We start from the raw sequence: 19,105 nt of genomic DNA on the forward strand, positions 1-19,105 counted from the left end.
ATGATCCGCTCCATTTCTGATGACAAAATGAAATCTTAATTGCATGGAACGACCACCTTGAAGTAGAAACACACAAGTGACACAAATGACAGGCTTGCTGTTGATTTAAACACTTCCGCCTCTGTGTTTTGGGAGGGGAAATGTCTTCACAGAAGGGGAGGTTAATATGATGTCATCGGGCATGCACTACAGTTCATGGGGGCTATGCACACACATACGGGGCCAAAGCTAGCCTAGGTCTGTGCTCAAGTGTAAACTGGGGGCTCAACTTATAAGAATCTTTGAATCTGATCAAACCTAAGCCAGTTCAGGTCTGACCTGTAGGTTTAAACAGACCAGTTGAGAACATATCATAATACTTAATTTCATTTTCTGTTTTCAGGACTGCCTGATCTTGGTGAAAGCCAAGGAACAAAGGTGAATTCTGTATACATTAAACAGGAGGAGGTTCTGGAAATGGATCCTTTCCACATTAAAGAAGAAACTGAAATGGAGCCGGTCCACATTAAAGAGGAGTCTGTTGACTTGTTGCTTAAGGATTCAGAAAGCATATCCCGGCCAAAGATATATCAATGTACTGAATGTGGGAAAAACTTAAGTCGGTTAGGACACCTAAAAAGACACCAACGAATTCATACTGGAGAGAAGCCGCATCACTGTACTGTATGTGGGCAGAGTTTCAGTCAGTTAGGAACCCTAAAAAGACACCAGCTAATTCACACTGGAGAGAAGCCCCATCACTGTACTGAATGTGGGGAAAGCTTCAGTCGGTTAGGAAGTCTAAAAAGACACCAGCGAATTCACACTGGAGAGAAGCCGCATCACTGTTCTGAATGTGGGAAGCGTTTCAGTCATATAGAAAGCCTAAAAATACACCAGCGAATGCACACTGGAGAGAAGCCGTATCTCTGTTCTGAATGTGGGGAAAGTTTCAGTGTGTCAGCAAATCTAAATATACACCAGAGAATTCACACTGGAGAGAAGCCGTATCACTGTTTTGAATGTGGGAAGAGTTTCAGTCAGCTAGGAAGCCTAAAATTACACCAGCGAAAGCACTCTGGAGAGAAGCCGTATCACTGTTCTGAATGTGGGGAGAGTTTCAGTGTGTCGGCAAACCTAAACATACACATGCGAATTCACACTGGAGAGAAGCCGTATCACTGTTTTGAATGTGGGAAGCGTTTCAGTCAGCTAGGAAGCCTTAAAATACACCAGCGAATGCACTCTGGAGAGAAGCCGTATCACTGTTCTGAATGTGGGGAGAGTTTCAGTGTGTCGGCAAACCTAAACATACACCGGCGAATTCACACTGGAGAGAAACCGTATCACTGTCATGAATGTAAGAAGAGCTTCAGTCAGTTAGGAAGCTTAAAAACACACCAGCGAATTCACAGTGGAGAATAGCCATATCACTGTACAAAGACATTTGCTCCCACCAATCAACTGAAAAAGTGTAAATGTCAGTTTTTAAAATGCAGTTGAAACTGATATAAATCCAATTTTCTAAGCAGTATTACAATGCTCCTTGTTTTCGGTCCTTCCAGCCCAGGTTTTTGTTTCAACCTAATTGTAGATTAATGAATCAACTTTCTTATAAATCATTCAGGGCAACTGCTATATATCAATCAAACCTGTGTGATTTTCCAGTGATAATTTATGTTAAAGAAACCTGTTTGTGCCAACCTAAGTGGATGTAATCATGCTTTAGTATACATGTGTGGCAAAGCAGCTGTCAAATGTGTACTTGTATTTTAATCCTCAGATTTATTTGATAAAAGTATGTTGATTTTTTTAAGTGAAAAATAGTAAAAAAAATCTTGTTCTCGATTCATATTCTTACCTTCATTATTAACATACATATTTGGATTATCTTGTACTAATAGTAATTATATTTATTTCTTAGCAAACACCCTTATCTAGGATGAATTACAGTTGTTACAAAGTACCACAGTACAAACTAGTAAAGAATACAACATGAATAGTTTAATAAAAACTGGATGAGTCGTACTGACCCGAGATGTCTTCATGGAAGCTAAAAGCATACGTTTCATGGTAATGTATATTAAAATGACTGATTTACAGCATGTGGATTAACTTGTGATCATAAGATAAAAATCTAAGTGGGATACTTCCACAGTCTGGTACTCTCAGTTACTTAATTTAATAAGTGGTTTTCCAGATGGAAAGTGTGACATACATGCATATGTGTGCGACTGTGTCCATTATATCCCTGTTGCCAGGGGATACAGTGGCTTGCGTAAGTATTGACCCCCCCCCCCCCGGCATTTTTCCTATTTTGTTGCCATACAACCTGGAATTAAAAAGGATTTTTGGGGGGTTTGTATCATTTGATTTACACAACATGCCTATGACTTTGAAGATGTAAAATATTTTTTATTGTGAAACAAACAAGAAATAATATAATACTTTGTAGAGCCACCTTTTGCAGCAATTACAGCTGCAAGTCTCTTGGGGTATGTATCTAAAGCTTGGCACATCTAGACACTGGGATTTTTGCCCATTCTTCAAGGCAAAACTGCTCCAGCTCCTTCAAGTTGGATGGGTTCCGCTAGTGTACAGCAATCTTTAAGTCATCTTCAAGTCTCAATTGGATTGAGGTCTGGGCTTTGACTAGGTCATTCCAAGACATTTAAATGTTTCCCCTTAAACCACTCGAGTGTTGCTTTAGCAGTATGCTTAGGGTCATTGTCCTGCTGGAAGGTGAACCTCCGTCCCAGTCTCAAATCTCTGGAAGACTGAAACAGGTTTCCCTCAAGAATTTCCCTGTATTTAGCGCCATCCATCATTCCTTCAATTCTGACCAGTTTCCCAACAATATTGAGGAAAATCCTGTTTTTGACATGTGCTGGAGGGTAGAGTACATTGTAAAGATACTAACATGGTCCAGATAAAGGAAACCGTGATGCAGGACTTGAAAATCTCACCAGCCCTGCATCCAGTCCTAGGACAGGAGACTGGTGATAAATCAATTCCTACTCCCTTACAGCTGCCTGAGCAACTCGTATTAGTAACCCTACAGACCCACGGATGAGACTCACTCATGCTGTGATGAGAAGTGTGCATTCGGAGCAGGTTTACAGGGTCTGATTGTTTAATCTCCTGACTACCTGGTCATTTCAATAACATAGCTACACAAGGGGAGTTCTGAAACAGAGGGCTAGGCCTGTCAGTTAAGCCTCCAATTACCAATGAATTAATTGGCCACACAAAATTGAATCATTCAAATAAATATCGATGATTGTACTGCCCACATACATTTTCGCTCCATTCCTCTCCCCCGACATGATTTTAATATCATTGCTGTTATAAGTAAAAGCTTGTTTGCACAATAATTGAGTGTGAGGGGTAATTACACCTTGGTTGCATCAGGAGAAGAAAAAAGCAAGTTTAACATGCTACAGGAGTGTTACAAAAATATTCCAAATAGATTACAGTACTTTGGAATGTAATCTATATAAACAAGACACAAGTTTATGAAAACCGTCTTTTTTATTTAGTGACAGCTGCAGCATCAATCATTGCATCTTGTTAATAATGTACCATCTAACCATCAGTATCTGTGAAACACACAACGTGGAAATCCCTGCCTAAAACATCATCATAATAATAATAATAATAACAACACTATGTAACACAATATTTGTTCCTGGATAGTAAGTGTTATTTCCTAATTGCTTATGCCTCAAAAGTATAGAAAATGGCTATTATTCCCCACAAGCTTTGCTTTTGTGACCAGGACAGGTAAATTTCAAAATATCACTATTTCCAATAAGAAAACGGGCGAATTTGTGTCTTTTCATTCACGTAAAGTCAGAAAAAAACAACATATGAATCCAAATTAATATGTATTTATACTAAAGTAATACAAAAATTACTACAAAAGATTTAGAAGTGAACAGTTTTTCGAGATTTACGATTATACTGTAATTATACTTGAAAAACTACTCACTTCTAAATCTTTTGTAGTGATTTTTGTATTACTTTAGTCATCCCGCTCAGTAATGTGTGGATGTTTGGTGAAGCTGAGCTGTGCTCAGCAGTTAACAAACAAAATAAACGAGATTTTAACAAAACAGCACACGGCACCTGACGCCAAACAAAACGACAAAACAGTAAACGAAACACTAACAAATGGCAGATGAACACGGTGAGTGAAATTATGATCTACTTAATGCTTTTGCTTTCTCCTCTCCACACCTGTTCTCCACTCACCGAACACACAACCCAGAGTGAGTGAAAACATGCTGCTTTTATGCAGCTGTACCGAGACTCGATTACTAATCAATCATTCAGTTGGAGTCTCGGTACAACTGCACGTGAATTAATAAAAGTGCAATTTCCCGTGCTCACATATTACATTTTACCTGCATGTGAAGTGCTGTGCAATCCTCGTGCCTAAATACAAATATACATTTTAAACACTTGTGCTCGCAACCCATATTTATATCCTGTGTATTTTATTCATAAACCCCAACATTAAACACACTACATACAACAGAAAACACTTATAAACATAAAGGGGCGGGACACTCCGCCACAGAAGTTATAAGTCGTAGTTAAACTGAAGTTTGTTCATATGCAGCTGTATTGTTGCTGAACATATTGCTGTATAACAATGGTAAGATTATCATAAATAAAACTTATTGTTTCTGAAGTTTGAAAAGTCTATATGCCTGGAATTATTCTATATGAAATAAGAAGTTGAACTAATATGTGAAGCACAGTAACAGGATGATGCATTGTAATGTATAAGCAATCTAAACTACAAACTCTGAAGTGGTCCATTTGTTTATTAAGAAGCCACCGCACATTCCATATTTTATTCATTAGTCCTGGTGATGTATTTTAAGCTTGTAACACATGTGTTACAAGTACTGCTTGTACCAACATATACAATTCCACATTGGTAAATTTCAGGTTTCACTTCTGAGCATTCTCATCACCATGGCTAGTTCCAGGCTGAGGTCTTTGTGTGCCATTCATTTTCTTTTGGAATGTGTAACCTACACACGCTGGGTTGACACAAACCCGCTATATATTGTGAGAGGTGTGTAAATCTCCACCGCTAATTGCGGTGAGGGGTATTTAAATTGGTTGATTGCAGAATCGCCTGCACATTCCAGACTCTTCAAAGTTCATAAATCGTGTGTGTTCAACATCAGCGTGTAGCAGTTCCCATGCTACATAATGTGGGTGTAAGTCTCACCCACCTTTCCCTTTAATTAGGGTCAGTAGCCTGGCTAGCTTAAAACTTAATATCTCACAGTTCCTTGCAACCACCCTCTGTTCATCCTCTCTCCCCATTGGCTCCATTCAATCTCAGAGCTCCTTAGAAACCAGCACCTGCATAAAAGCTGGCTGATTAGCCCTGGAGGGCGACGCCCTTTCTCTGAGGAATCCATCATAACCGACAGCATTACAAACTTAAATCTAAGTGAATCCTTTGGCATCTTTAGATAATTCCAGTGCAGTCATTCTTTTTTTATTGTGTCCTGCACTTGTCTAAACTCTTTGTTTTGTTTTCACTATTACTTGTTTAAGTTTAGCTGATTTTCAAGGTCTGTTTAGTGTTTAGTGTTTTGTGTGTTCAGTCTACTTTTATTCCTGATCCTCCTGATTTTTTCCAAACAACTGTTTACCATTCAACTCACCATTCAACCTCTCCATTCAAGGTCACCATTCAACTCCCAATTCCCACTCACCAATCAACCTCCCATTCAGCCTCCCCATTCAACCTTACCATTCAAGCACAACAATCAAGGTCACCATTCAACCACACCATTCAAGTTCACCATTCCACTCCCAATTCACACTCACCATTCAACCGCACTCAACCTCCCCATTCAAGCTCCCCATTCAATCTTACCAATCAACCTCCCCATTCAACCTCACAACTCATCCTCCCATTCAACCTCACGAATCAACCTCCCTATTCAACCTCACAATTCAACCACACCATTCAACCTCCCCACTCAACCTCCCCATTCAAGCTCCCCATTCAACCACAATTCAACCTCCCCATTCAACCTCCCCATTCAACCTCCCCATTCAACCTCCCCATTCAAACTCCCCATTCAACCTCCCCATTCAACTCCGCATTCAACCTCACCATTCAACTCACCATTCAACCTCACCATTCAACCTCACCATTCAACTCTCCCCATTCAACCTACCCATCCAACCTCACCATTCAACTCCCCATTCAACTCCCCATTCAAACTCACCATTCAACCTCACCATTAAACCGCCCCATTCAACTCAACATTCAACCTCACCATTCAACCTACCCATTCAACCTTTCCATTCAATCTCCCCGTTCAACCTCCCCATCCAACCCCCCCATTCAACCTCCCCATTCAACCTCCCCATTCAACCTCCCCATTCAATCTCCCCATTCAACCTTTCCATTCAATCTCCCCATCCAACCTCACCATTCAAATCCCCACTCAACCTACACATTCAACCTTTCCATTCAATCTCCCCATTCAACCTCCCCATCCAACCTCACCATTCACTCCCCATTCACCTCAACATTCAACCTCCACCATTTCAATTCAACTCACCATTCAACATCCCCATTCAACCTCCCCATTCAACCTCCCCATTCAACCTCACCATTCAACTCCCCATTCAACCTCACCATTCAACTCCCCATTCAACCTCACCATTCAACCTCCCCATTCAACCTCACCATTCAACTCCAATTCACCTTACCATTCAAGCTCACCAATCAAGGTCACCATTCAACCACACCATTCAAGCTCACCATTCAACCTCCCCACTCAATTCCTCCGCACTCAACCTCACCATTCAACCTCACCATTCAACCTCCCCATTCAACCTCACCATTCAACTCCCCATTCAACCTCACCATTCAACCTCACCATTCAACCTCACCATTCAAACCTCCCCATTCAACTCACATTCAACCTCCCCATTCAACCTCCCCATTCAACCTCCCCATTCAACCTCCCCATTCAACCTCACCATTCAACCTCACCATTCAACCTCCCCATTCAACCTCCCCATTCAACCTCACCATTCTAACATTCAAACTCATTCAATCTCCCCATTCAACCTCACCATTCAACTCCCAATTCAACCCACCATTCAACCTCCCCATTCAACCTCACCATTCAACCCTCAACTCCCATTCAACCTTGGCATTCAAGCTCACCATTCAAGCTCAACATTCAACCTCCCAATTCAACCTTCCCATTCAACCTTCACCATTCAACCTCCCCATTCAACTCCCCATTCAACCTCACCATTCAACCTACCCATTCAACCTCACCATTCAACCTCCCCATTCAACCTCCCCATTCAACCTCCCCATTCAACTCCCCATTCAACCTCCCCATTCAACCTCACCATTCAACCTCCCCATTCAACCTCACCATTCAAACTCCCCATTCAACCTCACCATTCAACCTCACCATTCAACTCACCATTCAACCTCACCATTCAACCTCCCCATTCAACATCACCATTCAACCTCACCATTCAACCTCCCCATTCATTCAACCTCACCATTCAACTCACCATTCAACCTCCCCATTCAACCTCCCCATTCAACCTCACCATTCAACTCCCCATCCCAACCTCCCCATTCAACCTCACCATTCAAACTCCCCATTCAACCTCACCATTCAACCTCCCCATTCAACCTCACCATTCAACCTCACCATTCAACCTCCCCATTCAACCTCCCCATTCAACCTCACCATTCAACCTCCCCATTCAACCTCCCCATTCAAACTCCCCATTCAACCTCACCATTCAACCTCACCATTCAACCTCCCCATTCAACCTCCCCATTCAACCTCCCCATTCAACCTCACCATTCAAACTCCCCATTCAACCTCACCATTCAACCTCCCCATTCAACCTCCCCATTCAACCTCCCCATTCAAACTCACCATTCAACCTCACCATTCAACTCCCCATTCAACCTCACCATTCAACTCCCCATTCAAACTCACCATTCAACCTCACCATTCAACCTCCCCATTCAACCTCACCATTCAACCTCACCATTCAAACTCCCCATTCAACCTCACCCAACTCCCCATTCAACCTCCCCATTCAACCTCCCCATTCAACCTCCCCATTCAACCTCACCATTCAACCTCCCCATTCAACCTCCCCATTCAACCTCCCCATTCAACCTCCCCATTCAACCTCACCATTCAACCTCACCATTCAACCTCCCCATTCAACCTCACCATTCAACCTCACCATTCAACCTCCCCATTCAACCTCCCCATTCAACTCCCCATTCAACCTCACCATTCAACCGTAATTCCAGTGGTACCATTCAAGCTCAGCAATCAAGTCCCATTCAAAGTTCAAGGACCACCTCCCCCACTCAACAAGTTGGAAACTTCACCAGTTCCAAGGTTCAACCAACCGATTTCAGTCCTTCCCAATTCAACCCTCCCCAAAGCTCCCCAATTCAACCTCACCATTCAAACTCCCCCCCCAGTTTGCAAACTTCAAAGTTTCCCATGGTAACTTCCCCACTTAAGTCCCCATTCCCCCAGGGGTCAACCTCCCCATTCAGCTTCCTCCCCATTTTCCGGAACCAGTTTCAAGTGAGTAACCTTTCACCTCCCCATTCAACTCCCGACCAACCAAGTTTCACCTCACCATTTACAGGAACAAAAGGCCCCATTCAACCTCTACCATTCAACTCCCCATTCAAACTCCCCATTCAAACCATTCAACTCCCCATTCAACCTCCCCATTCAACCTCACCATTCAACTCCCCATTCAAACTCACCATTCAACCTCACCATTCAAGCTCACCATTCAACCTCACCATTCTCAATTCAACCTCACCATTCAACCTCCCCATTCAAACTCACCATTCAACATCTACATTCAACCTCATTCAACCTCACCATTCAACCTCACCATTCAAGCTCAACATTCAACCTCCCAATTCAACCTCCCCATTCAAACTCCATTCAACCTCACCATTCCTCACCATTCAACCTCCCCATTCAACCTCACCATTCAACCTCACCATTCAACCTCCCCATTCAACTCACCATTCAACTCCCCATTCAACCTCCCCATTCAACCTCACCATTCAAACTCCCCATTCAACCTCCCCATTCAACCTCACCATTCAACCTCCCCATTCAACATTCCCCTCAACCTCACCATTCAAACTCCCCATTCAACCATTCAACCTCACCATTCAACCTCCCCATTCAACCTCCCCATTCAACCTGTCCATTCACTCCCCTCACCATTCAACATCCCCATTCAACCTCCCCATTCAACCTCACCATTCAACTCCCCATTCAAAACCCATTCAACCTCACCATTCAACTCACCATTCAACTGCCCATTCAACCTCCCCATTCAACCTCCCCATTCAACTCACCATTCAACCTCCCCATTCAAACTCCCCATTCAACCATTCCCCATTCAACCTCCCCCACCTCCCCATTCACCTCACCATTCAACCTCCCCATTCAACCTCACCATTCAACCTCACCATTCAACCTCCCCATTCAACCTCACCATTCAACCTCCCCATTCAACCTCCCCATTCAACCTCCCCATTCAAACTCACCATTCAACTCCCCATTCAACCTCACCATTCAAACTCCCCATTCAACCTCACCATTCAACTCCCCATTCAACCTCACCATTCAACCTCCCCATTCAACCTCACCATTCAACTCCCCATTCAAACTCCATTCAACCTCACCATTCAACCTCCCCATTCAACCTCCCCATTCAACCTCCCCATTCAACCTCCCCATTCAACCTCCCCATTCAACCTCCCCATTCAACCTCACCATTCAACCTCACCATTCAACTCCCCATTCAACCTCACCATTCAACCTCCCCATTCAACCTCACCATTCAACTCCCCATTCAACCTCACCATTCAACCTCCCCATTCAAACTCAACATTCAACCTCACCATTCAACCTCCCCATTCAAACTCCCCATTCAACCTCACCATTCAACCTCCCCATTCAAACTCCCCATTCAACCTCACCATTCAACCTCACCATTCAACCTCCCCATTCAACTCACCATTCAACCTCCCCATTCAACCTCCCCATTCAACTCCCCATTCAACCTCAACCTCCCATTCAACCATTCAACCTCCCCATTCAACCTCACCATTCAACCTCACCATTCAACCTCCCCATTCAACCTCCCCATTCAACCTCACCATTCAAACTCCCCATTCAACCTCACCATTCAACCTCCCCATTCAACTCCCCATTCAACCTCACCATTCAACCTCACCATTCAACCTCACCATTCAACCTCACCATTCAACCTCCCCATTCAACTCCCCATTCAACCTCACCATTCAACCTCCCCATTCAAACTCCCCATTCAACCTCACCATTCAACCTCACCATTCAACTCCCCATTCAACCTCACCATTCAACCTCACCATTCAAACTCACCATTCAACCTCCCCATTCAACCTCCCCATTCAACCTCACCATTCAAACTCACCATTTCCCTGGGCCAATTGTACCATTCCTCACCAATTCTCTCCCATTCAACTTCCATTTCACACTCCCCATTCAACCCAACCCCATTCAACCTCCCCTCAATCTTGGACCATTTTCCAACCATACGTCACTCAAACTGAGGGTTCAACCTGGTAATTCAAACCCCCCATCATTCAACTCCCCATTCAACTCGCCTCACCTTCCCCATTCAAGCTGGAGTCCCTCACCGTTCAAACTTAATTCAACTCCCCATTCACCTCACCATTTTTCTACTCCAGTTTCAACCTCTCAACCAACTTGGTACACCTCCCCATTGCCTCCTCACCTCAAGTTTCAACTTCCCCCCCATCCGGTTCACCATTCACTCAACCATTCAAACTCACCATTCAACCCTGTCCCACATTCACCTTCAACTCACCATTCATTGTCCCCATGACCTCACATTCAACTCCCCATTCAACCTCACCATTCAAACTCACCATTCAACCTCCCCATTCAACCTCCCCATTCAACCTCACCATTCAACCTCACCATTCAACTCCCCATTCAACCTCACCATTCAACTCCCCATTCAACCTCACCATTCAACTCCCCATTCAACCTCACCATTCAAACTCCCCATTCAACCTCACCATTTCAACTCACCATTCAAACATTCAACCTACCATTCAACCTCCCCATTCAACCTCCCCATTCAACCTCCCCAAACTCCCCATTCAACCTCACCATTCAACCTCCACCATTCAACCTCACATTCAACTCTACATTCAACCTCCCCATTCATCACCTCCCCATTCAAACTCACCATTCAACCTCCCCATTCAACCTCCCCATTCAACCTCCCCATTCAAACTCACCATTCAACCTCCCCATTCAACCTCCCCATTCAACTCCCCATTCAACCTCACCATTCAACCTCACCATTCAACCTCACCATTCAACCTCAACATTCAACCTCACCATTCAACCTCACCATTCAACCTCCCCATTCAACTCCACATTCAACCTCGGCATTCAACCTCACCATTCAACTCCCCATTCAACCTCACCATTCAACTCCCCATTCAAACTCCCCATTCAACCTCCCCATTCAACCTCCCCATTCAACCTCCCATTCAACCTCCCCATTCAACCTCCCCATTCAACCTCACCATTCAACCTCCCCATTCAAACTCACCATTCAACCTCACCATTCAACCTCCCCATTCAACCTCACCATTCAACTCCCCATTCAACCTCACCATTCAAACTCCCCATCTCCCCATTCAACTCCCCAATCAAACCTCACCATTCAAGCTCAACATTCAACCTCCCCATTCAACCTCCCCATTCAAACCATTCAACCTCCCCATTCAAACTCCCCATTCAACCTCACCATTCAACCTCCCCATTCAACCTCCCCATTCAACCTCCCCATTCAAACTCACCATTCAACTCCCCATTCAACCTCCCCATTCAAACTCACCATTCAACCTCCCCATTCAACCTCACCATTCAACCTCCCCATTCAACCTCACCATTCAACCATTCAACTCACCATTCAACCTCCCCATTCAACCTCACCATTCAAACTCCCCATTCAACCTCCCCATTCAACCTCACCATTCAACCTCCCCATTCAACCTCACCATTCAACCTCCCCATTCAACCTCCCCATTCAACCTCTCCATTCAACCTCACCATTCAAACTCCCCATTCAACCTCCCCATTCAACCTCCCCATTCAACTCCCCATTCAACCTCCCCATTCAACCTCCCCATTCAACTCCACCATTCAAACTCACCATTCAAACTCCCCATTCAACCTCCCCATTCAAACTCACCATTCAACCTCACCATTCAACCTCCCCATTCAACCTCACCATTCAACTCCATCACCACACTCCTCTGGTTCAGTTCAACAGGTAATTCCCAGGTAAACCTCCCTTAAACCTCAGGGTAAGTTATTCGTCCAGTTGACCCTCACCATTCAAAGTCCCCATTCAAGCTCACCAGTTCAACCTTAGTGGTAATTTGGAGGGGTCAGTTCAACCTCCCAGTTCAAGCCTTCCCCATTCAACTCCCCATTCAATCCCCCACGTCAACCTCACATTCAGCTTCAGTCCCAGTCCATTGACTTGTAAGTTGTACTCCCCCATTCAAAGGGGTAAGTTCAAACTCCCCATTCACCGTTGGAAGTGGTCCCATTCCAACTCCCCAATTCAACCTCCCGTTGACAGGGTAATTTTCAACCTCACCATTCAACCTGAGGGTAATCAAGGGGGGTAGTTTCAACCTCCCCATTCAACCTCACCATTCAACCTCCCCATTCAAATCCCTCACCATTCAACCTCCCCATTCAACCTCCCCATTCAAACTCCCCATTCAACCTCACCATTCAACCTCCCCATTCAACCTCACCATTCAACCTCCCCATTCAAACTCCCCATTCAACCTCCCCATTCAACCTCACCATTCAACCTCCCCATTCAACCTCCCCATTCAACCTCACCATTCAACCTCCCCATTCAACCTCACCATTCAACTCCCCATTCAAATTCGCATTCATCTCACCATTCAACTCACCATTCAAACATTCAACCCACCATTCAACCTCACCATTCAACCTCCCCATTCAACCTCACCATTCAACATTCAACCTCACCATTCAACTCCCCATTCAACCTCACCATTCAAACATTCAACCTCCATTCAACCTCCCCATTCAACCTCCCCAATAAACTTCCCCATTCAACCTCCCCATTCAACTCCCAATTCAACCTCCCCATTCAAACTCATTCAAACTCCCCATTCTCACCATTCTCCCATTCAACCTCACCAACTCCCCATTCAACCTCCCCATTCAAACTCACCATTCAACTCACCATTCAACTTCCCATTCAACTCCCCATTCAACTCACCATTCAACTCCCCATTCAACCTCACCATTCAACTCACCATTCAACCTCACCATTCAACCTCCCCATTAAACTCCCCATTCAACCTCACCATTCAACTCCCCATTCTCCACCATTCAACCTCACCATTCAAACTCCCCATTCAACATCACCATTCAAATCCCCACCCATTCAACCTCACCATTCAACCTCCCCATTCAACCTCACCATTCAAACTCCCCATTCAACCTCCCCATTCAACCTCACCATTCAAACTCCCCATTCAACCTCCCCATTCAACCTCACCATTCAACCTCCCCATTCAACCTCCCCATTCAACCTCCCCATTCAACCTCCCCATTCAACCTCACCATTCAACCTCACCATTCAACTCCCCATTCAACCTCATTCATCCACCATCAATTGGATCTCCCCATTCAACAGTCCCCTTCAACATTTCAACTCAACATTCAAACCTCCCCATTCAACCTCACCATATTTTCCCAGTCATCCGTCACCATTCAACCTCCCATTTCAACAAAGTTGACATTCACTACTCCCAATTTTCACCATTCAAACTCGCCCCCATTCCAACCTAACCCATTCAACTCCCCATTCCCACTCAACCTCACCTCCAGGCCCTCATGACCAACGTCCAAATCCCATTTCCAACGGTCAAATTCCCCCACACTATCCCATCAACTGCACCTGGATAACTTACCATTCAAAATCCCCCATTCACCCATCCCCCATTTCAAAGTCCCCGTTTCAATACCTCTCCTAAGTTCAAAACTCCCCATCACCTCCCCCATGCACCCTCCCCGATTTCAAGCTGTACCATTCAAACTCCCATTCAACTTCCAGTCCCAACCTCAGTGGTCCAACCCACATCAACCTCCCCATTTCCCAACCTACACCATTCAACTCCCAATTCAACCTCACCCGTCCCATCATCCCCATTCAAACCTCCCCATTTCCACCTCAACCATTCAACCTCACCCATTTCCAAGACCTCACCCATTCAACATTCCCTTCAACGCTCCCATTCAACCTCACCATTCAAACTCCCTATTCAAACTCACCATTCAACCTCCCCATTCAACTCACCATTCAACCTCCCCATTCAACCTCACCATTCAACCTCACCATTCAACCTCCCCATTCAAACTCACCATTCAACTCCCCATTCAACCTCACCATTCAACCTCACCATTCAACTCCCCATTCAACCTCACCATTCAACTCCCCATTCAAATTCCCCATTCAACCTCCCCATTCAACCTCACCATTCAACTCCCCATTCAACCTCACCATTCAACCTCACCATTCAACCTCACCATTCAACCTCCCAATTCAACCTCCCCATTCAACCTCCCCATTCAACCTCCCCATTCAACCTCACCGAAGTTACACAGTTGGAGTGTTGAATGGTTATGTTTTGGGGTCAGTTTTCAACCCTCAGATTTGGAGGGTTAACGCCAGTGGGAGTTCACCGTATCGTTTGGAGTCACCAGTTCGGGTCGTAAGTTGAACCCTCAGGAACCGTTCACGGGTCTCATTAATCCCGAAGTCCGATACCTCACGTTCTACTAGGTGCAGTTTCCAGTGGTAAGGTTGAGTGTAAGTTCTGTAAGTTGAGGGGTAAGTTTTGGAATGCGCCCGTTGAGCGGGGATCCCGTTGAGGGGGTCACCTCGGGGTGAGTTGGCCTTACAAATCCCAGGTTTAAGGCTTGTCGTCCCCCATTCAACCTACTCCATTCCATTCCTCACCTTCAACCTCACCACCTCCCCATTTCAGCTCACCATTTCAATTCAACCCCCCATTCAAACTCCCCATTCAACCTCACCTCCCCATTCAACCTCACCATTCAACCTCAACCATTCAATAAACTCCCCATTCAAACTCACCATTCAACCTCCCCATTCAACCTCCCCATTCAACCTCACCATTCAACCTCACCATTCAACCTCCCCATTCAACCTCCCCATTCAACCTCCCCATTCAACCTCACCATTCCACATTCAACCTCCCCATTCAACCTCACCCAATTCACCTATCCATTCAACCTCCCCATTCAACCTCACCATTCAAACTCCCCATTCAACCTCCCCACCTCACCATTCTTCCCCCAGTTTCAACCTCACATTGAAAACCTCACCATTCAACTTTCCCCACTCAGTTTTCCAACCTCACCATTCCCACCTGGTAAGAGTTCAAGTGTCAGTTCGATGGTCAAGTTGGCGGGTCCAACCTCACGGATTCACTCAACGTAGTAGGTTGATCCGGTTCCCCTCCCATCTCGGTAATTTCAACTCCCCATCCTCAAATTCCCCTTAGGGTCCCATTCTACTTCACATCCCATTCAAATTCCCCTTCCCCTCCCCATTCAACCTTATTCAAATCCCCAGTCAACCTCACCATTCGGGTAACTCCCCAGGGGTAGTTGGCCCCCATTCGAGCCTCCATTTGAGCTCATTACGTTTCCCCATTCCTTCCTCACCATTGAACCATTCCAGTTTCCCCATTCAACAGGGTACCTACTCCATTCACCTTCCATCCTCCCCATTCAACTCCCCCATCACCATTCAACCTCACCATTCAAATTCCCCATTCAAACTCACCATTCAACCTCACCATTCAAACTCACCATTCAAAATTCAATGACCCCACTCCAAATCCCAATTCAAACTCTCCATTTGACCATTCACAACATTCAACCTCCCTCTCGCCATTCAACCTCCCCATTGTCAAACTCACCATTCAACCACCTACAATCAAACTCCCCATTCAACACATTCAACCATCCCCATTCAACTCCCCATTCAAATCCCAATTCAACCTCCCCATTCAATCCCATTTCCCCATTTCACCATTGATCTTACCAAAACATTTCACCATTCAACTCCCCATTCAACCTCCCCATTCAACCTCACCATTCAACTCCCCATTCAACCTTACCATTCAACTCCCAATTCAAATTCCCCATTCAACCTCCCCATTCAACTCCCCATTCTCACCATTCAACTCCCTATTCAACTCACCTTTTGCTCCCAATTCAACCTCTCCATTCAACCTCACTATTCAATCTCCCCATTCCTCCCATATCAGCTTACCATGGAACCTCCCCATTGGAAGGGTTCCATTGAAACCCTCCTGGAGTCCAGGGTTACCTTGGATGGTTACAGTCCCCATTCAATAGTAATTCAACCTGTCCAGTTGGAATTCATCCTGGAAGGGTAAGTTAACCCATTCAAATCCCCATGTAAATGGTTACCGTAGTATTCCCAATGGTAAATTGGAGGGGAATTCCAACCGTAAGTTTCAACCCCATATGTTCAATTTACTTGTTCAGCAACAGGGGAAGCTCCATTCAACCCATTCAACTCCCCATTCAACCTCACCATTCAACCTCCCCATTCAACCTCCCCATTCAACCTCACCATTCAACCTCCCCATTCAATCTTACCATTCAACCTCACCATTCAACCTCCCCATTCAACCTCCACCATTCAACGCTGTAAGTTGGAGGTTAAAATCGCACAAAACAGTTACACAATGAATGTTGCATTAAAAGCCTTACAATGAGAACTAAGGTTTTAAACAACAATTTACCAATATTACTACATACTGACACTACAATAAGGAATCACACAATACCTGAATAGATATTTAAGAGTATTCTCACCTAGCCTGGAAAGCAGTCACTTTCAATGTTCTGTTACCTTGTGTTTCTCTGAGTGTCAGGGCCCCTGACCTAGACGGATAGATACTGAGAGCTGAGGGCTCCAGGTGCAGTCTTGTAGTTTCTTTGAATCTAAGTAAGTAGGGATCAAAGAAGGAGATCAGAGAGGCCAGTATCCAGCGGTCAGAGGGGCAGAGCGGTCAGGGCTCAGCGGAGCGGTAAGAGCATCAGAGGTCAGCAGGTATCCAGTCAGGGCAAGGAGCTAATGTTTACAGTCAGCTTTTATACTTTTCAACCAAAGAGATTATTTGAATTTTCCACTCATTGCTCTGATTGGCTAGTTTGTGGCTGAATGGGCTTGAAACCTTGATTGATCACTCCCCCCTTCCTCTGTCTGATTAGCTCATTATCATAATCTGGAAAGGGGACATTTTTAAAATATCCATAACTTTTGCTAAAGAATTCGGCTTTTATACTGAATTCCTGTTATTTTTACCATAAGAAATTACATTTCTTTGGACACCAAACATGTCTGGTTGCGACTTTGGTTAGACATTGCGAACAGTTTAATTCTCTTAGGGATTTATTACCTGGGTTATTCTATCCTTGTTCGCAAAATCAGTATTAGGTCCTCTGCTATTCCTAATCTACATTAATGATTTAGATTCTGGTATAGTAAGCAAACTTGTTAAATTTGCAGATGACACAAAAGTAGGAGGAGTGGCAAACACTGTTGCAGCAGCAAAGGTCATTCAAAATGATCTAGACAAGATTCAGAACTGGGCAGATACATGGCAAATGACATTTAATAGAGAAAAGTGTAAGGTACTGCACGCAGGAAATAAAAATGTACATTATAAATATCATATGGGAGATATTGAAATTGGAGAAGGAACCTATGAAAAAGACCTAGGAGTTTTTGTTGACTCAGAAATGTCTTCATCTAGGCAATGTGGGGAAGCTATAAAAAAGGCTAACAAGATGCTCGGATACATTGTGAAAAGTGTTGAATTTAAATCAAGGGAAGTAATGTTAAAACTGTACAATGCACTTGTAAGACCTCATCTTGAATATTGTGTGCAGTTCTGGTCACCTCGCTATAAAAAAGATATTGCTGCTCTAGAAAGAGTGCAAAGAAGAGCGACCAGAATTATTCAGGGTTTAAAAGGCATGTCATATGCAGACAGGCTAAAAGAATTGAATCTGTTCAGTCTTGAACAAAGAAGACTACGTGGCGACCTAATTCAAGCATTCAAAATTCTAAAAGGTATTGACAGTGTCGACGCAAGGGACTTTTTCAGCCTGAAAAAAGAAACAAGGACCAGGGGTCACAAATGGAGATTAGAAAAAGGGGCATTCAGAACAGAAAATAGGAGGACACTTTTTTACACAGAGAATTGTGAGGGTCTGGAATCAACTCCCCAGTAATGTTGTTGAAGCTGACACCCTGGGATCCTTCAAGAAGCTGCTTGATGAGATTTTGGGATCAATAAGCTACTAACAACCAAACGAGCAAGATGGGCCAAATGGCCTCCTCTCGTTTGTAAACTTTCTTATGTTCTTATGTTCTTATGTTCTTAATTTAAGAAGAATTAAATTCGTTTTTTCAAAACGCTTGCATCTTGTACTCGTAGTGGTATTAAGTCAATATGATGTGAAATTTGTCTTAAATCTCTAAATCTTTAAGCTAATTTAAAGTGGTTATTTTTCTCTTTCTTTCAGGCTTGTGTTAAACCCTCTTTATCTCACTAGACTGGGTAATTCAATCACAGAGATGGGTTTGATGAGCCTTTTGTTTCTGGAGTGCCTGATGCATTCAAGGTGTTAGATCGATCATTATCGTTAGGCAAAGTTAGACAAATTAGATTAAAGTTAACCTCTTACGCCCTCCCGTCCCGCGGGCGGAACATGGTACTGCAGTTACACATTACATATAATAAATCATCTGTAATATTATTACAAAAGTAAAAGAGCAAAACAAGCTGACTCATATTAAAAACATTGTTTTCCTACCGTCAGCCAGCAAAGGA

The 19,105-nt window shown here is 44.2% G+C and overlaps 2 protein-coding genes across 2 annotated transcripts in view; one reads left to right on the forward strand and one right to left on the reverse strand.

The window, feature by feature from the left end:
• The window catches only part of LOC121306486 (lysine-specific demethylase 6B-like), a 665,627-nt gene that overhangs the window by 562,084 nt on the left and 84,438 nt on the right, over positions 1–19,105 (reverse strand). The gene's annotated exons all lie outside the window — the stretch shown is intronic.
• Positions 456–1,750, forward strand: LOC121306504 (zinc finger protein 239-like). The gene has a single exon (XM_041238245.1). It carries the CDS (start codon positions 457–459, stop codon positions 1,402–1,404), a length of 948 nt encoding a protein of 315 aa, XP_041094179.1. The 5' UTR covers position 456; the 3' UTR covers positions 1,405–1,750.

The sequence above is a fragment of the Polyodon spathula genome, chromosome 48 (genome assembly GCF_017654505.1).
Source record: "Polyodon spathula isolate WHYD16114869_AA chromosome 48, ASM1765450v1, whole genome shotgun sequence".
Lineage (NCBI taxonomy): Eukaryota > Metazoa > Chordata > Actinopteri > Acipenseriformes > Polyodontidae > Polyodon > Polyodon spathula.